This window comes from Ascochyta rabiei, chromosome 14 (assembly GCF_004011695.2).
Source record: "Ascochyta rabiei chromosome 14, complete sequence".
Lineage (NCBI taxonomy): Eukaryota > Fungi > Ascomycota > Dothideomycetes > Pleosporales > Didymellaceae > Ascochyta > Ascochyta rabiei.
In genome coordinates, this window is record NC_082418.1 from 180,722 (window position 1) to 204,426 (window position 23,705).

The window sequence follows — 23,705 nt, forward strand, 5'->3', positions numbered from 1 at the left end:
GACCCCAGTTCAGCACCAGCACCAGCACCAGCACCACGGAAATGGCTCCCCCAAGAGCCTACATCCCCTCTGCAGCCCTTATCCGTGCCCTTACCCGACCGCAGCCAGCGCCATGTCCATTCGCACGAGCCCTCCCGGCCCAGTTCGTACGCGGCAAGAAGTCCAAGGCGGCCAAAGCACGAGAAGCCGAGAGAGCGCAATTGGCGCGACAAGCCAGGAGAGAACGCCACGTGACGGAGACGGAACAGAAGGCTCTGGAGGGGGTCGACAAGGGAAATCAAGGCCAGACAAAGAAAACCCTCAAGGACAGAAAGCTAGCCGCAGCAACAGGACCGCTGGGCGACCTCATCGCGAAGATGAACGATGAAAAGGAGATGGACAAGTTGCTGATGCGCCCCCCGTCAGAAAACATAACCGACAATGACGACGACCTCGACATCGACTTTTACGAGCAGGACATTCACACTGGCGCACGGCGCAAAGTGGATAGATTTGGAACAGTCGCCGTCGGGACAGCTGCAGATAGGAATCGAGAGAAGGAGACGCTTCTGATGATCGAGGAGGAGGAGAAGGACCCAAACTTCGATGATGCCGAGCTGAATAGGCGACTGATGGATGGGCTCATGGCAGACCCAGCTTTTGCCGACCTGACAGAGGAGCTCAAGGAGATCAAGGAAAGCATTTTGACAAAGCAGGAGATCAAGAAGATGGAGGAGCAGGCCGACAAGGATGCACAACCGACAGTCAACGAAATGAACGCATCGATGCGCATGGCCATACACGAAGCCGTCACGGAGCTTCTCAATGACCCAGACATTGGCGACGCCAAGGAAGACCTGCAAGCAGTGCTCGACAAGATGCCCGAGATGATGGACGTTGACGACCCGGAGTACCAGGCACTTATCGACCGGGCCATGTCCAAGGTCAACAGCAACGAAAAGATGCAGGAGAAAATGAAAGCAGGCCACGCAAGTGAAACTGTCGAGGACAAGCAGAATTGGGTCAAGTTTGAGAAGGACATGGAAGACCTTCTCGCACCAGAAGAAGAGGATTACGACGAGCATGGCATGCCGGCAATTGTAGAACCCGAAGAACTACAGAAGGTGATGCTTCAGATGCGCGACATCATGAAGGACCTCAACGTCAGTGGAGACATCAAATCTGAGCTCGACAGGATGGTTGCCGAACCGTTGCCCACCGACGAAGGCGATGAGGTTGACGAGAACGGTTTCAACTTCAATGAAGACACAGACCCCGCGCAGCTCGCGGCTGAGCTTACCAAACTTGCCGCATCCAAACTCGAATCTCCTCCTACTCCTGACTCCGAAGCTGAGGACGAGGAGCATATCCCGCCCGAACTCCAGGCCAAAGTTGACAAGATCATGGAAGACCCGCGACTGATGGAGAAACTCGTGTACATCCAGAAGCTGATCGCCGAGCACACACCGAAGAAAGATCCAAATGATTTGACGCAAATTGACCACGAGCTTGCCCCCGATCCGTACGAACTGGAAGATTCACGCACGGCAACCCTCGCGCAACGCATGGCAGCCGCGCGCGCCGACCCCGAGCATTCGGCCGCTCTACGCCGGCTACGCGTGCGTCTCCAGCCACCGTTCAACATCTCTCCGGCGCTGAAGTCATTTAACCAAGCACTGGAATTTGCATACATTGGCGCCAATGATGATGTACGAAGAGTGTTGTGGCGATCATACCAGAAAGCACGCAGCCTACCCACGTTCCTAGCAAACTTGAGCGATGAGGCGTGGGACATACTGTACTACAGTCAGGCGGTTACTTGGAGCGGGAATCAAAACCGCACAGCGCATCTGAAGATGCTCTTGGCGGACCTTCAAAAGGTTGGCAGGAGTGGACCGCCGACGCATCCGAGTACCCTTGGGCAGCAAGCAGGCGAGACTGTTGAGACGCAGGCGCTGTAAAAGTTGAGACCAGGCAGTGAGTAGCTGAGGTAGCTTGGACAGTGTAATACCAAATGATACCCGACCAGTTTGACTACCTCATTTTCTGGACTTCCGCTTACAATTTGCGAAGAGCGCTTAGTAGTTTTGGATGCTTCGCTCGAGTACTTTGAGGTGGATATTCTTCTGGCACATTCACGCAGTCGAGCCCCCGCCACCCCTGGTCCGCGATGCTTGTGTTATAACAAGCATGTCAAGATGCTTCCAAGCGATGCAACCGGAGCTTTGGCGTACAGCTAGAACTGATAGAACGTTCTCGCTTTTGCAGGGCTGAGGATTCAGCGAGGTCAGGGTTCAATCCGGGAAAAAAAACTTATCTGACGACTAAACAGGGCAAGTCCACGACCGTTTCTTTTTTCTTGTCACAACGTGGCTGACAATCGGCCTAGAAATGGCGGGACCTCGTATTCGGCACCCCGCATGTCACTGCTGCGCTGTGATGTTGCTGGGGCGATGCCCACGGTAGAATCGAATATTGTACAGACTATCAGTAGAGACAAGCCTAGGATCTCGCATCTCATCTTGCGCGACAATGCAATCAGGAACAATCGATCATCTCAGAAATCGTGTCTTTTGCAGTTTCTCGAAAAGAGCGAGTACCAACCATGATTTACACCCACAAAGTCACACAAGAAGTGGCTTGGGCCGGCATCTCCATCGATCCAACACTGCGTCTAGCTGTCAGCCTTACACTTCAATTTCGCATTTTAAGCGAAGGGAGTCCAGCCGCACCCTATGGGGATCAGCGGGCGAATCTAGGTTCGGTGTGCAAGTCTCTTGTCAGTACGGGGTATCCTACCCACCTAACCGTCCTAGCTTCTTCGACACATCGATATGGTTAGCAATGCAGACGTATTCGGAATGCTTAGTGTACCACCGGTTCTCAACACCAAGTAGCCGCGAGGCTTGTATTCAACACTGGCATCCGCGTCGAATGGCCCGGAATGTGCAGTCCAGACCTGTGACCAATATCCTAGACACGTGTCCTAATTTTCTACATGTGCTTGACGCGTTGCGCTTGCGAGCTGGACCATTTGTTGATGGCAACGATAAGGGCCTCATTCCCAGAAGGTCCAGATACAAGCCAAGGTCACTGTAGGTGTCTGAGCCATGACGCTGCTACTATATAAGAATTGATCAGTTCGCTGTAACGAAACCACTCTGCATCCACACCAGACCCAAGAGTACAGCGTCTCTAGGCCAACGCCCTTAGTATACCAAGATGCAGCTTCTCACAGCATGTCTTCGATCCCCATCGCTGAAGAAGACCTTTTAAGCAGACCCAGCTTTTATCTACAATCATTGCCCTCTGGGGCACCACTCTGGCTGCACCCGCCAAGGGCGCTGCTGCTCCTGTGGCTCCCGTGGGTAACAAACCAACAGGTGGCCCAGCCTCAGCGCAGGTCACCGTCCACTCCGGACCGTACACATGCACAGATCCAAACATTGTGCGGTACCTTCCCTCGAGTCATTGTAGCACAGTGTCCTAATACATTATCGACAGCCTCCACCCACAGACGGCAACGCTGGCAAAGCGACCGTAGTCTCCGTCACTGAAAACCAGTGCGTTGCGATCAATATCGTAAGTAATTCTCCTTCCGTGTAGTCTGGAGTGTGAGATGCTGGCTGCATAAGCCCTTCGGCGGTGCGGTGACTGCTACCATGACGGCGGCACCGAAGACTCGGGCTGCTGGATGCTATATTCGGATGTTCACTCAACAAGGGTCCGGTCTCACATTAGCGAACCAGTATCATGGTTTTCCTTTCAACGGCGTGACTGTCGGCAGTAGTATGGGATGTGCCTCGCCTCCTGTGGAGAGTTATGGTGCTCTGCAGCCTGTTTGCGGATAAGGTCGTGAGGAAGCATGATGTGTAGTATACGGGTACGAGATTATGGATTATGGAACACACTTGCTTTTTCTCGGATCCACAAGGTGCGGAAGTGAATGTGCCAGGTGAAGGCTTACAGATCAGCGAACTCTCGAGTTCCTAGCCCGACAGGCGTCGCACGCATAATATCACGGGCAACTCGACGCCAAGCTCGTCGCATAATCTTGACTATTGACACTCATTGATCAGCAACAGATTACATCTTTAGTACAGAGGGCACGAGATGCTCTGCTTACCCTTTCACAACATTGCGAGCCAGGGTGTAGACTCCTCACATAGGGATCTTGATGTGGGTAAAAGTGAGCAGGCGGGCCCAGCGCTTGATGTCGGCGTGCACAAGCTTCGGCTGCAAGTTTACTCCTTTCGATATCAGGCCGTAACTAGAATGATATCTCGCACTTATTCATGCCCAATCACTGGAACCGGAAACCTATGCCAGCATGAGTTGACCATGGACAGCATGTTCTTCGGCCTCGCCTATGATTTGAACAACGAATTTATTTGTAGCGAAATGTTGTGCTGTATGAGAAGGAAGCCGACGGGGTTTGTGCAAGTACCTCATCCTGAGTGACGGTGAGGGTATTGCTGACCTGGTGAAAAGGTTGTCGAGTAACGACATAATTGTTGGAACGATGCAATGAACTTGCAATTAGTAAGAGTTACAGACAGAGCTGATGATGTGTCTTACTATCAGAGAACATGCGTGCTCCTGAAATCCTTGGTATGACTTTGCCCCACGACACAAAGGGAATCCTGCTCTGACCTGCTTCCTCGAAAGGCAGACTTGCTGTAACCTTTCCATGGTGACGGTGGGGTGGAAAAGGGCATAAGAATCTAGAAACTGGTTCGAAACATCAATGGTGTACGAAAAGGCGGCGAGACAGCGGTTGATTTCTGGAATCGACGTCAATGTGTAGGACCACGAACATTCACCACCACCTCAACCAGGCAGAGAGACGCAAAGATTGACGAGGGGGTGAAGTTTTGAGCTTATAGACGCAAGAAAATGACCAGCAACATTGCTTCCATGTCACGCAGTACTGAATAGCCTATCAACTACAGAATGGCTTCGTAGGGTGAAATACAGAGCAATGCCTTGTGGGGGCCCATCCCTTTTGGTCTAGCGTGATATCTGATAAAAAGCTACAGCAGCTCGATCTTCTACCAAGCTCTCATCTTGCAACTTCATCCGTTACCACTACATACTGGTTCCTTCCTCGACTGCAGCTCCACGCTCACTTCAGAGCAACACCCGTCACCATGCGATCCCTCGCAGTCCTCATCATTCTCGCTGCGTTCTTGTACGTTACAAGCGCAGTTACGTACTCCCCTGCAGCTTTCCTGGAGTTCCCAGGTCTACCCGTCTGCGCCCGCGTCTGCAGGGTCATCTTATATACGACCAACATCTGTGCTCCTCCCAACGTCCCAGTATCAAACAATGCCACGAGCATCAGATGTTTCTGCCAGTCAGAGAACCTCCGTAGCCTTTACAACATTCGAGAGATGTGTAACGTTCACTGCGACGACAAGGCAATGCGGAAAATTGAAAATGCGTACAGTTCTTTTTGTGGTCTGTCTCAGATTTCTGTGACTTCCTCCGCAATACCTGCGCCGACTCGTGTTCTGCCACCCTCAACGTCATCAAGTGTTGCTTTGACTACCTGTCGTAGCTCGACGTCAATCTTGCAGCCGACCCAGACCTCTCCACCTGGTGCCGAAGAGCTCCAGGTAGAGCATACCTCTTCTCAGACCTGGTACGTTAATCTCATGTATCCTTCAAAGTACTTTCAGCTCTCGAACATGCGTTCACGTCTGCCCTTGAAGGAACTCAGATAAGTGTAACCCTAACCCACAACAGGATACAAAAAAGCTGGAAGTACGTACTGACAGGCATTCTGGTACTTGTTATCGTGCTTGCTATCGCCGTCTACGCTCTGCTTCGCTTCATCCACTACCGACGACGTCAGCGCCCACTCAGCGAGGCAGAGCGATACGCAGAGTTGGAACGTGCCCTGCAAGAACATCTTGAAGAAAGTTACGGCCCTAGAGCAAGAGGCCAAATCGTTCCCCTGAAGACCATGAGTCCCGACAATAGCATCCAAGGGCGACTCAGCAGACTGCCACTCGGTAGGATGTCACGCAGCAAGACGCCAACCAACAACCCAATCATCAGTCGTCGACAACGTCCACAAACTCACAGCGTCAGCGCCCCCACCCATCTTAGCCGCGACTTGCCACCTACCGCGCATGAGATGTGGACTCCGCAAAGACCTGCCAGTTTCAGGACCACTACAAGTAGCATTGGTCAACGCTCTTTGTCCTCCCCACTTGTACCCGTCTCTCCAGACTTGTTTCGCAACATTCCCTACGCCCAGTCCTTCAGATACTATGCAGAGGAGCAAGCAGAGAGAGAGAGAGATCTTGATATAATCAGAAGCATCAGCTCGGGTAATCTACAACGGGCAGATGGGACTTATGACTGGCATTGAAAGCAGCAAGGGCTTCTTGCATCGCGGTGCGAGTTTATGGTCGATTATACTTCGATTGGAATGACGATGTAGGAAACTCACTCCAATAAGTTAAACAGTTTTCATAGTATGCCTTGCCATCACAGTTGAATTGCAAATAATGTTGAAACCTTCTGATTACGATGGTGAATCTCTTGGTGCTATTTTGCCCTGTCTGTTTTCATCAATAAAGAAGAATGGAATTTCTTGTTGTTCAGTGCCAGTTTTGAAAGTCACTAGCTTTGTGATTCGATTTTGAGAAACTTTGCTCTCCCACAATTTAAGGATCGTAAGGCGGACCGATGGTACCTGTGTATGCTCACAAAGCGGGCATCAAATAATGGCGGCCAAAAAAACTTTTGGACATTCATGCGTGAGCCCAATTGATGGCATGAGCCGAACTTTCTGCCTTCACATTCACCTCTGTTCAACTTTTGCTCCTAACTTGCGACGCTACGCAACCTGCCACGAAACCTGTCAACATCATAAAGTCACATTACAAACAGCTTCGTAGTCAAAGGAAATTCTACACCCACAAGTAAGTGATGATGTATCTCCCTTTCTAATGTCTATCACGTTGCACAGCAACAGACTCGCAAGCCCGATGGTCTGGCTGGAGGTCTTCGCCAATGACCTGTTCAAACTATACCAACCTTTGACAATAGGAACCACATACACGACACCATTACCGACAAGCTCCGAGATACGCGAGTTCTCGCCTTCCTCCAAGCCCGATACGTGGGCACTGGAAGAGCAGAAACCGGCAAGCACGAGTTCGCCTCCAACGTGGCCCGCGACACGCTTAACTCTTTCATCGGTTATTTTCCTTTGCTGAAGTATGCAGCGATTGGACTCGGTCAGACCCAAGAGCAGACACGCGTGCAGCTCCTGGAGCGCATGATTCGGCCTGCGGGCCCGCCGCCAAGAGAAGAATGATTGATTGATTGATTAATAAGTTTAACGTCCTGTGTAAGTCTAAGACTATATAAGACAAGAGCAGTTAAGCTGCTCTAGTAATTTAAGGAGTGTGTTTGTTTAAAGGGATAGTAAATGTGTGTTTGTAATCTAATAGTAAGGGCCTGTGCCCTAAGTTGTTAAGAAGAGCTGTTGCCCTGTTAAATTAGGGTTGTGTAGAACTATCCTCTAAGTAGGTAGTTCTAGCGTTTATTATTTATTGTCTATTGCTAGCTATTGCTATTGCAGTAGACAGTCTTTATATTATTATTGTTATTATTGTTGTTGTTTGTTTGTCTATTACTATTGCTAGTAGTAGACTGCTAGGGGTGTTTAAGCTGTTGCTTAGTTAATTTTGTAGGATAGCTAGGGATATAGACCTGCTACTTTACTAAGGCAGTAGGTATCTATAGGCCTAAGGAGAGAGCTGTTGCTTTATTAATATAGTGTTTGTATTAGAGGTAGGTTTAAGCTATTACTTAGTTAATTTTAGTTAATTTTGTCTAGGTATAGGAGGTTAGTATAGCTAGTTATAATAGGGGTGTATTTATAATAAAGTAATAGCTGTGTAGTAATTACTAGGCAGGCAATAGCTATAGCTAGAAGTTCTCTGTTTATTATGCCTTTAACTAGTCTAAATCTTTAAGCATACAGGCTATTATAGAGATTTTATCTTAACTAAGACTAGATAACTACTCTGTTTAGCTTATAATAGCTAGCATACCTGTTCTAGCGCCTGCACTATAAAACAGACGCTAGAAATAGATGTTAGGAAGGCATGTTTGTAATATTGGGATAAAAAATTAATAGAAATTGACCTTTCTCTAACTATGAAAAGTTGGTGTTCAGTGGCCAAGAGAAGAAGATGTGGGAAGTGAGCAGATGATGCAAAAGCTGGGGAGCAAGAGGCTGGAGGAGGAGGGGTTCGGATTGAAGCATGTGGTAGCCAAAGAGAAGAAGGCGAAGGAGGTTGCAGTGTGGGCCCAGAAGTGAAATCTTTCAAGTATGAAGGCGTGAAGGGAGCTGGTGAATTTCTGTCTGTTAAAAACTTCCTTCTCAGCAAGCTGAAGACCTCTCTTTCTGACTTTCGAGGTCAAGACCTGGACAAATCGATGCGCAAGTGCCTTGCGGTGTAGGCGAATTCCGTGCACTCGTTCTCGTTGCAGAATCCTGTCTTGTGACCAGATATAATGTCATTTCACTTCTCTTACTCAGGTCCCCGTACTTGCGTGAACGTTGTCATTGACTGCCGAACTATCATGACAGCGAACATGTGATTAAGATGAGAAGAGAGCTGATCACACGATATGGCTTGAACATGACAGAACAGAGTGTGGGGGCAACCTAAATCGCGTTCATGATTACAAAGGATGTTACGAAGATTGCATTGTCCTGAAATTAATTAAGTACATTGTATCTAACCTGACTATTGTTAGACAAAAGCATTAAGACTATGCATTGTTGTTAAAACAAAGCAGGCTAGTAGCTTTCTAATTAAGGTAGTCTGCACGCTCTACAGGAATAGACTATGCAGGCTGGGATATTGTACTTTCCTAAGGAAACATCGGGGATGTTAGTTATGCGTGCAAGGAGAACTAATCAAATCACTAGCGTACTTTTGATAGAACCACGGATATTTCGAGCTTGATGATAGATAGCCAAACATTGCACTCGGCAAGACGTAAAAGCGATGTTTTTTCAGTGACAGATGTGTTGTTGCCAAAAAAAAACATACAACAGAGGGTATTCGCTAGTGGTCACCCACCTAACTACTAATCCGCCGGTACGTTGCTTAAATAGGGCTGAGCGAACGGGAAGCCTTGTTTTCAACGTCCTATGGTCGTATGTGAAAGACTAGCTGCCAACTGTAAAATATATTTGTATTATATCAAGCCAATGCATATACATGCAGCTTTTGTTGTTGTCTCGCGCCCCAGCCTGCAGCCAAACGTGTTTTTTCCACTGCGTCTTCTGTCGTAGACCAAGATTTCATGATTACAAAGGATGTCTTAAAAGTTGCATTGTCCTGAAATCGATTAAGTATATTGTATCCAACCTAACTACTATTAGACAAAAGCATTATAACTGTGTTTTATTATTAAAAACAAACTATGCTAGGTTAATAGCTTTCTAATTAAGGTAGTCTGTAGACTCTACAGGAATAGACTATGCAGGCTGGGATATTGTACTTTTTTAAGGAAACATCGAGGATGTTAGTTATGCGTGCATTTGTGTTCTTACTCAGTATGCTGGAGATGAGAGTTGGACGCCAGAGAAGGAGAAGAAGCTGGTCCGCAGACTCGACAAGAAGCTTATCTCATTGCTGGTGATCACATATGGCCTGCAGTATTACGAAAAGGCCATATTATCACAGACTGCGTTGTTTGGCCTACGTGACGATCTCAGGCTCACCACGGGCAATCGCTATTCCTTCTCTCCCGCCGTTTCTTACCTTAGCTTCATTGGCGGCAGCTACCCGGCCATTTTGATGTCTCAAAGGTGACCTCTTAACTCGTTGCTCCTCACAACGCCAGCAGTTTCTATTATAGGCACCATCAAACTCACCGCACCTTACTTAGCTTACAAGATTTCGGGCATCCGAACTTGACTCATTGTATTAGGCCAATGCGGTACCATGACCGCTTCTTTCCTGCTTTGGCGGTTACCGCGCGGCGAGAAAGGCGGTCTCCTGTTCGGCTGCTACATCCTTGCAGGTTTCGGCGGAGGATATGCTGTTCTCGTGGGTCTCCAGATCGCCAATACTGCAGGTTACACAAGCGATCGGTGACCTCCTCGGGTATCTTTATGGGCTACTGTCTGGGTAGGAGAACGTGGGCCTGAATCCATTGTTCAAGCCGCCAACAGCATTTCCAGGGAACGTCCTTGGTCCATTTCTCTTCAAGCCGGAAGATGCCCCCGCATACGGCCCGGGTTTCGTTCCCGTACTCGCCACTGCAGTTGCCGCCGCTGCTCTTGCAACTGTTTATCGCTACGTCTGCATATGGGAAAATAGACGCCGTGACAAATCTGGGACCATGGAAGGCTTCGACAACGGTTACAATGGTGACCTTACAGACATAAACCCGCGATTCAGATACCTACACGCTGTAGCGTACGAACGCTTGTCAAGTAGCTGCGCATTGCTAGTTAGTTCAAAGATGAAACCACCAGAGCATGTGGTTTGCTATGTGCTGCGTGCATCAGTGCTGAGGCATTCCAAATAGTCAGTACGCTTTTACTTTCAATGTCAACTCGCGGAAAGATTTGTAGCATACTCAGTCTGTCCCCAGTCGCGAGCCTCGTTGTGCACGTGCATAAATCCATCCCCCGCGGTAAATATTACTGCTTTCAAACGAGAAACACTTGCAGGCACCTTGAGTCTCCATTGTAAATCAGCCGTCAAGGATATCTGTCTTGCGACCCGATTATTCGCATGCGTCATTCTCCCAAGAGGTCGTAGCGTCTACGTATACTTCCCAATGTCGTTCCCTCGTAGAGATCCAGCTCGTACATCGTGACCGGCAACACTATAGCCTCACGATCGCATAACTTCGATGATTTAGTCTGACAATTCGAGTATGCGGGTGTGGCGTACTCAAGGTTTCAGCGGCTCTTTGCGGCGATCCTCGGTCGTTCGGTACTTTGACGTTGTGACACACGCAACGTTGAGAGATTACCGGAATAAAGCGCAGTCTTCGATGGAAAGTAGATTTTTTTTCTTGATGGGGAAATTTTCGGGGAGGGAGACAAGAAGGTTTCGGTAGCTTGAACACTACATGAGCAGTCTGTAGGGTTCAGGGAACTCGGCAGGCTAAGTTTTCCGACTTTGGAGGAAAATTTGACCTCTTGTAGACCCTCATTACAGCTGGAACGTAATCCTGGCTGAGTGCCTTGCCCATCTTTGTTTCGAACCTAGGCTTTTCAATGACGTATTTTGGGGGGGCGCATCTTTGAGGAGATTACTGCTGAGAAGATGTATCGACCACACCAGAAAAGTTCCATCGCGGATACAACCGCTTGAGCTTCATTTTGAATCTATCAGAAAGCCCCAAGACTCCGTGCTGATATGTGCGATAGCTGTTAAAGAAGGCCGAGACCTGTTTAGACGTTTTCTACCGCTACCCTTTCATCCACTGCCGCATATCCTCTCCATTCTACGAACGAACCGGATCTCTGATCATCACCGTGTTTGTGTCTTTGCCTTCACCTCCATACTTCTGCAGGTCGAACACTTCTTCGTGCCTTGGTGTGAACCCGCATCTGGCATACAACGGCCGGCCCATGACCGAAGATTCCAAGAAACAGGGTAGTTGGGCGGCATCTGCCTGAGAGGTGCCCCACTTGACGAGTTGCGCCCCGGCACCACGGCGGTGGTGTGCTGGATCTGTAATGAGGATATGCAGGACTGCAGAGGTCAGCGAAGAGTCATGCCAAGAGTACATCATGTCACACTTACAATAGAACGGCTTGGTTCCCATGAACTCCCTCCTCACTCTGTTCAGATACCAGATAAAGTCGATCATCGCGTGCTTGCCCTCCTCATCCGCTCCAGGCACTGGTAGCTGGGACTGAATTTCTTCTTCTTTGCGTTCCTTCTGGTTGATGCGCCATTTGGCGCCTGCAATCATCTGCCCGTCAAGCTCAGTGTCGATGACCTTGAGATAAGTAACGTCCTTCTCCTCGCGAAATGACCTGATGTGCTTGTCGACGGCCTTGTTGATGTATGTTTCTGAGGGTGGGTGTTCGACCATGAACGCTGTCATGCCGCCGCCGGTGCCGAAGGCGGCAATCTGAATTCGAACGAACTCTGGAAGGTCGGATTCAGTGCAAGGATGGAGCTCAAGGACCATGTTGGCGACTGTAGCTGGCAGCTTTGTGAGTTCTTACGATTGTGCTTTGCCTTAAAGTTATGTTTTGTGTTTTGTGGGTGCCTTGAGTCTTAAGTCGATCTTGAGGCTGACTTGCCTCGTTTCCACCTTCCTTCATCGGCGTAGATCTGTCCGTATCCCTACATTTTGAGTCGCCCGACGCCCTTCCGACGCCCTTTCACGAGATGCAAAGACTCAATACCATCTTAGCCTTCGCAATGCGCCCCTTTGATACCTAGGTTACATCGTAGGATATCTCCCGTCGCATGTTCGTCGGACTGCGGGGTAACATCCAGACATCGCAGAGCCGCTGCTGCCCCGCCACAACAGCCTCGCTCAGGTATGTGTGGCTAGTGCGACATCAACAACTACTCCTAGACAGTCGCGGACCGTCGTGACAATTTTAAGATCCAAAACTGAGGCCGGGACCATGTTTGACATCTCTTGAGTGTATCAGCGCACAATCTGTCGTGAGAAGCCAAGTTGCATGTTTCAGTAACATGCATGACCGCATCTGGAACATCCAGACAAGCTCACTAAGCCGCCGGCTGATCAGCGCATTGCCGTTGCTCACTGACCAAGGCACGGGGATCAGAAGACCGTGCGCTCGAACACCTTAGCCTCATCGATGAAACGTATAGTGGTTTAACACATCTCGAAACGAGTTGCTGAAACCGGTCACAGAAGAGTAACACTCCCTCATGACAGAACTCCATGATCAGAATGAAGACCCATCACGAACAGGCTTGTGTGTCCGAATTGAATGGGCGATTCGATTGTGTGAGAAATCGTTCTAGCATAGTGTAGAGAAGAAATAATGACCATAGTACAGATGAATCTGTACTGTGATGATGGCCACGGAGCGTACGGATTTCCTCTTCACCGCATCCGAACCGATCACAACGGTCTTGGTGCACACCGCATCATAAAAAAATGCCAAACCCCTCGTATCTCCTTCAAAATGCCAAAAGAGCCGCTTCGGAAAGAACTGAATACGCCAAGCATTCGGATGCACTGTCTTGGTGAGCGGTCGCTACCTGAAAAGCGGAAGTCCTCCTTACAGATCAGTAGCTCGTGTCTCAAATCTACTGGGACGGCCCTTCAACGACTGTCAGATACAGCCTTATTTGGTAGTGCCTTCCTAGTCCCTCACCCCTCTTGTCGAGAACAAGCTTGTTTTGCATGGGACTGCCTGCCAAATGGTTGCTAGATGCCAACGCTGCTGTCAGTGAGTGATATTGTAGGACTGTGCATGACGTCTATGGCACCCCAAAATGGCCCCAGTATCGAAACATGACAGATCAGTGTGAGGTCGGTCACCTCCATGATTTGTCTTGAGCTCTATGCCTCGGTTGGCAAGATCACCATATGTACTGCGTTCATATAAGAACACACCCAGTACCTGCAGATTCTGTCAATATATCCAACTACTCATTCTCAACATTCACTCTCCGGACTGGTTCCCTGCACTCCGTCAATTACAATTCTTAATCACCTAATTCTCCAAATCGAAACTCTAGACAGCTGTCACCATGAAGTCCTTCGCACCTCTACTCGTCCTCGCTCCTTTCGCTTCAGCAGCTCTCACATCCATGACGCAGAACGATGTCACCAACGGCAGCGGCTGTAAGGCTATGACTGTTCTGTTTGCTCGCGGTACCACCGAGCTTGGTAATATGGGTACCGTCGCGGGTCCTCCATTTGTCTCCGCAATTGCCAAGATGATGGGTGGAGCACAAAACCTTGCTGTTCAGGGTATCGAGTATCCCGCAGACATCCCCGGCTTTCTCGCCGGTGGTGATAAAGCTGGAAGCAAGTTAATGGCAACCATGGTCGGCAAAGTCATGGCGGCATGCCCTAAAACTGCGCTTGTCATGGCAGGTTACTCGTAAGCCATGTCTTTGATGCTTTCGCCAGCTCCGAAGCTAACAAATGCTAGTCAAGGAGGACAGCTCGTTCACAACGCAGCTACTATGTTGCCAGCAGATCAAGCGGCCTTCGTCAAGAGCGCGGTCATCTTTGGCGACCCAAACAACGGCGATGCCGTTGGCAGTGTTGGCGCTGCCAACACCAAGGTCATCTGCCACAACGGTGACTTGATTTGTGCCGGCCAGAGCGTCATCCTCGCACCCCACTTGACGTATGGTCGCGATGCACGTACTGCCGCTGCCTTTGTCATGTCCACCGCCGGAGCTGCTGCGGGAAAATCAGCTGCGGCCGCCGCAAAGGTTGTCGCTGGCAGTGTTGCTAAGAGCTTCTCTGCCTAGCTTGAACAAGCTGGAGACTGGGGCAGGGAGCCGTGAGAACGTGTATATACATAGTGGAAAAGCGCTGCAGGCCAGCTTCGATACCCTTCACAACCATTAATTTCTAACATATGCATGTCATCATTTGCATTGCAACTTCAAATGACGAGCAACTTGATGAATAGGGCGTGAATGCGGCATCTGAAAGCATGGACGAATGCTCGTATGTTCACAAGCTGCAGCGTCAGCTACTGTGATAATTATAATCCCAGGGAATATCTGTGACTCTTCTGGTATGGACATAGCTGTTTACTGTAAGCGTTTTGCAAGAGCACATTTTCAGACTTCAATGTACTTGGACTTTCATCTGCGCTAGACCGAAGTGGGTTAGTTAACTGGGGGCCATTGCATCTCACTGCAGCGTCGTCTCTTCCTGCTAACTTTCCAATGACCATGCCTACCTTCAAGCTATCCCGAAGGTTCTTCAACTTGCAAGTCAAAAGTGATGGTGGTCACGACAAGCAGGCTGCGCCCTCGCTGACCGCTCGATCTCCATCGACCCACGAAACCACAACAGCTCAGCAGCAGCCACATGGACAAGAAGTACGAAGAACCGGATCTATCAAGTTCAAGCAAAGCAACGGTTTCCTCTCCCTGCCAGGCGAAGTCCGGAACCTCATCTACTCGTACGCCATCTTCCCCAGTCTCGAAACCATCACCATCTTCCACCACGCCGACACATTCCTCACTCTCCCCGTCTTTCGCGTCTCGCGCCAGGTGCGCCAAGAAGCGGTTTCCTATTTGTGCACCGAGCATACTGTCTATCTCTCCGGCCTGAACGTCGCAAACGACTTCTTCAGCGCCGTGGGCGAGAATGGCTTGAGGAGCTTGCGCCACGTCACTGTCCGCTCCGCAGATACTTGGCATCAGGACTCATCGAAGGCGAGTGCGATTAAGTCTGTGTTTTTGGGTTACATGAAACTGGCTACGGATCTCCGACGTTTTGTGTTCGTCGTTGGACAGTTTCCGTTGTCGAGGGAAGACGAGGTACATTTGACGTCTGCGCATTCGTCGGGCGCCAAATTCATTTGCGCTGTCAAAGATGTGGTCAATGGGATCGAAGGCATTGGTAGTAAGGCGACGTCATATAACAGAGTAGATTGGACTGGTGAGGGAGTGGACGAAGGACACAGAGTTGAGCGCCTGGGTACGGAGCATGACAGCGACGGGGTGCATAGAAATGTGTTCCGCTTGTACAAGGCAAACGGGATCGTGGGGGAGGTAGTTGAACTCGAGCTACCCAGTTGCCCATCTGCATCTTCACATCTGGTCGAGGTTGGACATGTCGAAGCCCATTGAGCACAATTCTACTACGTTCAGGCGCTTGTGTATTTGATTCTTCAATTAGCCAACTACAGAACTGTAGGGACAGGTGCTTGTACTTGCATGTCACAATCAAGACCTCGGGACCATCAATCGATCCACATCCGCGGCGTATTTTCCGCTCACCCCAACAAATGTGATCTGGTTTGCGCCTTGCTTCAAATCAACGTTCAAGACACTGCTGCCAGGATCACCTCCTCCATGGGGCAAGAACGCAAGCCTCTGCGTTTTACCATTTACAGTGACATCGGCGGTCCTCTGGCTCTTATCCCCGTTCAGATGCTTGACTCTGATACTCGTTTTCCCCGCCACGTCCGACTGGACATTGCTGAACACCACCGTACCGCCATCAGACCCACCGATGTAGCCCGCTGCCTTGCCGCCGGAGCACGTCGAGCACGTGATGACACGCGCATTCTTGCTGAGAGTAGCAGACTCCCCTTCGTACGTGGTTTCGGCGGGCCCGGAAGACGACGCGCCAGTGCTGGGGTTCAAGATCCAGTTTACCGAGTTCTTGAGCGTGGCTGTGGTGCCGGAGATTGTGAGCGGCAGCCAGACATACGTGCTGCGCATGAGGTTGCTGCTGACCCACCGATCGCCCATGTACACGAAATTGTCGCCTATGGGTAGAACGAAGGTGGTTTGGGAGCTGTACGTGTTGGAGCCGCTGTCGGCGAACTTTGCCCATGCTGACCAGGGCCCAGCAAGAGATTTCGCGGTTGCATAGTAATTATCGTTTGGGTTCCAGCCGGTGAGCTGGGAGGCGAACATGAAATATACGCCGTTTTTTTTGATAACAGCGGGGGCCTCGTACTTCTCGGCGAAGGTATATGTGTTAGACTGCACGGTCAGGTAATCCGAGGAGAGGGCGTTGATGCGAAGTCCATTCTGGCGCTATGCAAGCGTAAGTCTATGCCCGGAAAGATCTGGGAAGCCTGCAGGTCACTCACATCTTCGGTCAATAGGTATGCCTTGTCATCATCATCTACGAAAACACCAGAGTCTCGGCTCTGGTGACCCAACGGTTGCTCACTGCGCAGGTACGTATATTTGCCGCATACAGTGTTGCTGGTGGCTACGCCAATCTTCGCTTCTTTGTAGTCGCCACTGTCGATGTGCATCCACATGACATACTTCTTAGTTGATTTGTTGTAGATGACTTTAGGGCGCTCGATGACGCGATTTGGTCCTGTGTCGCCTGATGCAGTCTGTGAGAGCAGAGCCCCTTCATATTTCCACTCAACGAGATTGGTGGAGGAGTAGCAGTTGACGTTGATGAACGAGTTGCCATTGGTCTTGTCTTCACCAACCCTGGTGATGCATCAGCATGTAGTCACAGTACAAGTAAGAACGGAGTCAGCATACCAGTACCACTTGTCCCCATCTTTGAGGATGCCGCCGCCGTGAGCTTGAATGTGCTGACCTGTGTTTGTCTGTATGCCACATGAGTTGACTGTATCTAGACAAGACCGTAGGCACTTACTGCGGTCCAAGTGGCCCCAGGAACGATCTGCAGCGAAGCGCTGGCCGCAGAGGCGAGTAGACCGATAACCGAAAGGGTGATCGAAAGCATGGTGGGAGGTCCTCGATATCAAGTTCAAGCGGAGTGTGTCCACATTACAAGTACTTGATTGATTGATTGATCTCATTTAACGTTCTGCGGTACAAGTACTTGGGTCGCTTGGTCGGGCCTTATAAATAAGCACTTCGGAATCAGCGGGACATCGCACCCCCGTCGTATGTGGAGATACTGGCACTTGGTCCAGCACTCCATTGATGGAAACAAACTTGTCGTGTCATAAGTACCATCGCGGAGTAAGCGCCACGGTGGGTATATTAGCTCGGCGTTGTCTGTGGATCGAATTGCGGGGAGCACCAGCGTTCAGCAGCGGCGTTGCTTATTCGAGGTTCCTTGATCTCCACGCGGGCTTTGTCCCGACGCCCGATGGTGTCATGTTTTTCCTGTTTCGAGTTGAGCTGAACAAACCTTGTGGTGTGGAGCTCGTATACGGTAAGGGTCGGATCAGGAAATGCATCCGCTGACATCCGACTACCAATACCATGTCAAGAGAATGTGCACAAGGTTCGATTACCTATTGGGCACTCAAAGTCGCATAGGAAGCTTGACAAAGGGACGCCGAGATTGGAGTGGTCTAAGCAATGCAGCCTGCAGCCTGTCTATAATCTCCTAATTTACCTTTGCCGATGTCAGTGTGGCTCCTGATCTACAGGTGTAACGTTGCATCCTTTCGCTACCTAATTATTCGCGTGCGCTAAAACGGTGGACGGCAAATGAAAGAACAGTCCGTAGTCAGCATTCGCCATACTCGCGCTGTCATGTTGCGCTGACAAAGGTTTGCGCCGAGAAGCTGCCCATTCTGCGCAGGTTGAGACCAGAGTCAGAAGGTGAGCGCTCGTGTTGGTCCCCTGCCATTTCCCTCGCTGCAGACGTCGCGGCGGCCTGCTGGATATTTTCTTGAGACCTGCAGATGATCGAGGAGAGAAGAGGTGCATGGAGAGGCTTGGTGTCTCGTTGAGCATGATGTCTCTCGCTCTTGGCACAGCAGGCAGTCGCGAATGATGGAGGAGGCCGTGTAGAGAGCTGTCACCACGAGCCCCGCCTTCTCCTGAGAGCATTCCGGACTGTCGGTCGCCCACGTAGACACTTCCTCTATGCTCAGAGAACTTTGAGGTACTTCTAGAAGCTATTCATGAGGCTCTCAAGCTTATCTGGTATGTTGCAACCGAGTGTTGCTGTTGCTGTAGGGGTGCTGTCGGTGGAGTCGTCCGCGGGGCTGGCAGCGAAACTCAACACCGAAGAGCCATCACCTACCCGCTCGCTGCAGTCTCACCCCCACCGCCACACCGCCGCCAGCACATCCTCTTTACCCACATCCTCCGCTATGCCTTCACGAGTGAGGTGATTGTAATCGTCCTCGGCGTCACCGGCAGCCGTGTGATGTTGCCGTCGTGGGCGAACTTCGTGCTTCCTTTGCCTCCTCGTCCTGACCGCTCGCGACTTCAGATGCTCTTCTACTTTGCCCTGAAGCATCCAAAAAGTTATCCTCAGCTCCGCCAGAGCATGTACGGTCCCAATTGAGCTTGTTGCTACCATTGCCCTCTTTGACGGTCAGGTATGGACCTCCGAGCAGCCGGCAGGAGCACCGCGCCCGTTGCACGACCTTCGAGAAGAGGCACCGCCTCTTTCAGATACCACTGCAATTATTCCTGGTCTCTCGGTGTACCCTGGAGCTTCTGTGCGGTTTGCGCTGACTTGGCTGGCAAAGCATATCAAGCGCAGCAGCGGCGACCCCACCTTGGCAGCACAAGATGCACGACAGCTTCGAAATTTTGCTCCTGTCACGAATCCAAATCTCCGAGATGATTCCATACGGGCGCCTCAATGCCCTGGCGCCTACATAACGGAAGGGTTTTCTTTGCGTTATAAGTCGCTTCTCCTCGATGTCGAGTCTGTGTTTGCGAGAATTGATTCGCAGTGCGCCTTGATGCTCGTCCAAAAGTGGCACAGTGGTACATCTCTTTGTTATCTCCTTGCACAAAGGACAGCCGCAAGCCGGTCATTCGCCATTGTTGTCTCAAAAGATCCATCCCTTACGCCCTTAGAGTGTCCCAAACTTCTGCTCGGCCACCTTGTTTCTCCCAAGCTTCGACAGCATTCTCCCGTTACATGTGTCTGGTCTCGCTCGGCTTCACACGATTTGGCCTTGAGAGCGAGCCATCATCAGCCCACCTGGTGCGTTTACCAAAGATGATCAGCGTCGTTACAGGGAAAAGAAGGGTGCGGAAGGGCGGTCGTTGCGGTTCGAAGGTACCTGTCAGACCAGCAAAAACAGCAACGGACTTGAGACCTGCTTCGGCAGATAAAGCAAATCCGTCTTCGTTCTCCAGGAAATACAGCGATGGAAATGCGAGCGATGAACAAGGCCGATCCAAGCGCGAGATGTTCGCACAGAAGAGATGAGCTGCACTTTGAGAGCGAATCCCCCTTGCCTGGTGCAGATCCTCCATGCGTTCGCATCTGGACAAACATATTGGACGATGAGACAAGATGAGACGATCTCAGGGGCTGCTCGCGGCGGAACATCACTCGAAAGACTAGAAAAGATCTCAACATTGGGAATAGACAATCCGGACTTTAGAAATACTGTCTTTCGCCCTCCAAGTCGTTTGGGAACTTACGCTAAAACATGCGCTGGTATTCCTCTACAATGCCTGGGCGCAAGCTCGCTCTGAGCCATTATGCTGCTCTTAGAGCAGAATGGAGCCGTGCTTCAAAGAGCAGCCCAGGCTTGTTATAGAGCAGCAAGAACACACCTTGCGCTAGTCTCTTAGTTCTTGGTCACTCGCAAGCCATTGTGGGCATCATCTTTCAAGCCTACAAGACCCTCGAAGTGCTTGGCATCGTAGACACTCGGTTAGGCCCACCATGTTGAAGCTACAACAGAGCGGTGCTAGGCTTCTTCTAAGCAAAAGAGATTTTAATCTCTCCTCCCCTAGAAGAGACGCCTTGCCTTTGCGCCAGCTCCAGTCATCGAAGTCTTGTTGAAGCTGGACGAGGAACACGAATGGCTGCTGATGTTAGGGGCAGATACGAGCTAGCGTTATGCTGTCGCCTCAGCACCTTAACAACCTCTTACGTTGTCATATATATCCTTGTGTGCTAACTCCTAGCTGTTATCAGCAGTCAATTCACGTGAGGTGGGCGGAGTGTGAGGCATTAAAGTGTTGTTCTAAGTTTGTCTACAGCTAGTCTAGTCTGGCAGAACGCAACTTGATGCTGAACACCCCCTTCTAAATTGGTATCCTAATTCTTGTTCTGTTTACTTCGTGTGTCTATTGCGATTTGCGGTCAGGGAAGGCGGGAAGGAGTTGCTGTCTAAGAGAACAAACGCTGTGGTGGGACGGGTAATTAAGTGGTCTGCAATCAACGTCAGCTTAACCCAGCAGCATTGACAAGATACCTGGACTGGATAGCATAATTTTAGTCTCCCCTAGACCTGGTCCCAGCAGTACCCGGTGTGATCTGCCGCGCTGTGCTCCCCCTAAAAAAAAACCTTGGCGCCTGCTATGGCACCGTGTGCCTACGATGGGGGCGTGCGCTCCAAAACAGCAACAAAAATTGTCAAAGAGTTGCTCTAGTAATCCACAACAAATAGCGATGTGCACGAGCTGTCCATCGGTTTCTCCGCAGGCAGGGTGGGAGGGACCTGTCGAAGGGAGGCTCGCACAGCCAGATCGAGACCGGAGGATTCGAGGATGTGCGAACAGTCCTCATGACAGAAATTTGCACATGTTTTGGAACGAGGTTCGAGGTCCAGGACAAATTATGTGCGTAACAGATGCCGGGTTGGTGTCGTGGCTCAGTGGAGCTTCTGGTCCGAAGACAGACCATCAACACCGTGGCAGCCTGTTGGCGTTATGAGAAAAGACGCACCGACATATAAACTGCGTTTCACAGTGCACACTTAAAGAAGACATAAATAGACAAAGCTTGCTAACCAAGAGTACTGACAAAGATTTCGTTACGTTGTTGAACAGCACGCATTCAGATTGTTTACAAAGCACAAGGGATATTAGGTGTGGGATTCAATTTAGCTCAAAGCTGGCGTAAGGAACCATTGTGCTCAGTTCTAACAAGAAGAGAACTGCTGACAACCCCTCAGCCCTATCTTTAGCTCGAACTCTGAGCTCAAAGGCTATCAAGTACGCTCTCACTGAACTGATGCTCGCAGCCGCCGCCGTCGTTGTTGACTCTGTCGACTATAGAACATCCTAACCCGGAACCTTTAACCCCTACGTACATGCGTCTTAAGGTTAAGCCCCACCACGCTTGAACCAGTCGTCTACTCCGCTTGTGTAGGACGTCCTCCCTTAGGTCTGAAAGTACGCCTTTAAGTTGAGATTGCCATTATTGTATTCTCCCTTGTCACTGCCCCTCCTAACCTTCTCCGCTCCACGAACAGCGTCTGTTCCTATTCCTCTAGCTTGTCCTGCTCGTTCATCTCCTCGAGTCTCGCGAGGTCAGCCTCCAGCTCGCGGCGTAGCTGCGCCCGGTGCTCTGCGCCCCTTCTGGCAGCCACAGCAGGTTCTTGCACCTGGATGGCCGTCTCGTAGCTACGACTGTTCATCATCTCCAGCCACTCGCGTTGTTGCTGGGCGACGACAGCGAGGGCTGCGCGGTATTCTCGTTGCTGCTGCTGCGCAGCGCGAGCAAGTTGCCAGTCGGCAACAATGCGCAAGACGTAGAGCAGAACTTGGACCCAGATAAAGGCGGCGGCGAGGAAGATGGCGACCTCCCACCGGGCGAAAGCGGAAACTGTGGTGCTGGCAGGCATTGTTGAAGTTTTTCGACGGTGTTTGAAGGCGGAAACGGGGTAGGTGAACAGCGTGAAGGACGCCGAAAGGATTTGTGTATAGAGTTGACTTGATGATGAATTCTGATAGAGACAAAGTGATTTAGAGTGGCAGATAAGTTCACAGGAAGGGACTTGAAAGCAATCAAGAGTTTGCACGGGGTAAGAGATTTATCACTACATAGCTTTGACCTTCACCTCAACTCAAAAAACCCAGCCTTTTCACTGATGAGCATTAGAAATGGATCGGAACACAAAAACATAGGAAAATAGTGAAAGACACACCTTAGTGATATACCCGCAGGCTTGTTTCACAATCAGCTTGCACGACCATGTGTAGACGTGCATAATGATGGTGACTCCATAACCTACGCTAGACATCAGAAGGGTTAGTCAGACACATCGCAAAGATTGAACACGACATACATCAATTGGAGAGTGCACAGGGAGTGTCATCAAAGAGCCAGTCTGAGAAGGATCGCAGCCGCCCGGCTCATCATGAGCATAAGCTACGAGCGGGGCGGTCGCCAGCGCTCACCATGCAGGCTGTGGCCAACTTTGCCTCAATTTCAGTCAACACAATGATCAAACCGAAATATTTGGGGCTCTCAAGCCCACTTACTGTATCGAAAGTGCAGCAAAGCCGCCACCTGGTCTCCGTGGCGACAACCTTCAGGAATCTAGGCGGCAAGACGACGTCAAGTATTCGCTGATCAAGGTTTTTTGTTGTCCGGAGATCCGCTGGAGAAATGACAGGCGAACCTGGAAGAATAAGAATATAGGTAGGTTTGAGAAAAGGAGAAGCTGTGGTAGCAACTGGGCTTTTGTAATTCTATAATAGCACGCTACGGTAGTCGGCAATCAAATCGCCGAAGGAGCTATGACTGGGGTGGGTAGGCGCGGTGAGTCGAATTGGCATATGCGGCAGGGGCGATTAGGCAAGAGATTGTCAGGCTGACTCCATGCGCAGCTCACAACAACACGTATTCGAGGCTACTATTAGGTTACAATGAACGCATTTAACAGATTCTCCTGAGACCAGCCCCCACAGCATATGTGCAACCGCCATATCAGACCCTACTCAGGTTGTTATTAGAAAGTCGACCAGACCATGGTCAAAACGACCTTGCATCCGTCATCCGTGAAAGTTGTCGACAGTGTTCCATGAGCCCATTGCCCTAGATTCGGTAATTCAAGACCTACTTCCTTCTTGCCTTTTGCAATTGCTCTCATTATCTTCACGATTTCCACACCCCTCCTGGTCTGCGTGTCCTGGCCGGTCCCAATGCTGGTTGACATTGTGCTGAAAGCCCAGGTTGCATGTCTAGACAAGACCGATCAGCAACGACCTCAGCTTCTATCCTTTGCAGAACGATACCTGGGTAGGATTATTCTCCGTAATCTGGTTGAACCACGCTTCTCCAGGCGTGAGTGAGAGGTTCGTGCCAGGCAACAGCGCGGAGAAAGAGGGCGAGCACGTCATTCCAGTCGCCCCAGTGTCCTT

The 23,705-nt window shown here is 50.3% G+C and overlaps 7 protein-coding genes across 7 annotated transcripts, besides 6 other annotated features; 3 read left to right on the forward strand and 4 right to left on the reverse strand.

The window, feature by feature from the left end:
- Positions 1 to 10: 10 nt before the first annotated feature.
- Positions 11 to 36: a tandem repeat.
- A 5-nt stretch (positions 37 to 41) lies between these two features.
- Positions 42 to 1,940, forward strand: EKO05_0008003 (uncharacterized protein; the record flags this gene model as incomplete). The annotated part of the gene is made up of 1 exon (XM_038946424.1): positions 42 to 1,940. The coding sequence occupies one exon, from the start codon at positions 42 to 44 to the stop codon at positions 1,938 to 1,940; it is 1,899 nt and encodes a 632-aa protein (XP_038796474.1).
- Positions 1,941 to 7,306: 5,366 nt separating this feature from the next.
- Positions 7,307 to 7,329: a tandem repeat.
- Positions 7,310 to 7,474: a mobile genetic element.
- A 28-nt stretch (positions 7,475 to 7,502) lies between these two features.
- Positions 7,503 to 8,177: a dispersed repeat.
- Positions 7,549 to 7,589: a tandem repeat.
- Positions 7,590 to 7,638: a tandem repeat.
- Positions 8,178 to 11,484: 3,307 nt separating the features above from the next.
- Positions 11,485 to 12,180, reverse strand: EKO05_0008004 (uncharacterized protein; the record flags this gene model as incomplete). The annotated part of the gene is made up of 2 exons (XM_038941307.1): positions 11,485 to 11,735; positions 11,787 to 12,180. The coding sequence occupies 2 exons, from the start codon at positions 12,178 to 12,180 to the stop codon at positions 11,485 to 11,487; spliced, it is 645 nt and encodes a 214-aa protein (XP_038796477.1).
- Positions 12,181 to 13,730: 1,550 nt separating this feature from the next.
- On the forward strand, positions 13,731 to 14,465 carry EKO05_0008005 (uncharacterized protein; the record flags this gene model as incomplete). Its single annotated transcript, XM_038941226.1, has 2 exons — positions 13,731 to 14,086; positions 14,138 to 14,465. The coding sequence occupies 2 exons, from the start codon at positions 13,731 to 13,733 to the stop codon at positions 14,463 to 14,465; spliced, it is 684 nt and encodes a 227-aa protein (XP_038796478.1).
- Positions 14,466 to 14,891: 426 nt separating this feature from the next.
- On the forward strand, positions 14,892 to 15,803 carry EKO05_0008006 (uncharacterized protein; the record flags this gene model as incomplete). The annotated part of the gene is made up of 1 exon (XM_038946425.1): positions 14,892 to 15,803. One exon carries the CDS (start codon positions 14,892 to 14,894, stop codon positions 15,801 to 15,803), a length of 912 nt encoding a protein of 303 aa, XP_038796479.1.
- A 96-nt stretch (positions 15,804 to 15,899) lies between these two features.
- On the reverse strand, positions 15,900 to 17,400 carry EKO05_0008007 (uncharacterized protein; the record flags this gene model as incomplete). Its single annotated transcript, XM_038941436.1, has 4 exons — positions 15,900 to 16,721; positions 16,778 to 17,138; positions 17,193 to 17,260; positions 17,311 to 17,400. 4 exons carry the CDS (start codon positions 17,398 to 17,400, stop codon positions 15,900 to 15,902), a joined length of 1,341 nt encoding a protein of 446 aa, XP_038796480.1.
- Positions 17,401 to 21,820: 4,420 nt separating this feature from the next.
- EKO05_0008008 (uncharacterized protein) lies at positions 21,821 to 22,183 on the reverse strand (the record flags this gene model as incomplete). The annotated part of the gene is made up of 1 exon (XM_038946426.1): positions 21,821 to 22,183. One exon carries the CDS (start codon positions 22,181 to 22,183, stop codon positions 21,821 to 21,823), a length of 363 nt encoding a protein of 120 aa, XP_038796481.1.
- A 240-nt stretch (positions 22,184 to 22,423) lies between these two features.
- EKO05_0008009 (uncharacterized protein) lies at positions 22,424 to 22,582 on the reverse strand (the record flags this gene model as incomplete). The annotated part of the gene is made up of 1 exon (XM_059637181.1): positions 22,424 to 22,582. The coding sequence occupies one exon, from the start codon at positions 22,580 to 22,582 to the stop codon at positions 22,424 to 22,426; it is 159 nt and encodes a 52-aa protein (XP_059493164.1).
- Between the last annotated feature and the right edge of the window lie 1,123 nt (positions 22,583 to 23,705).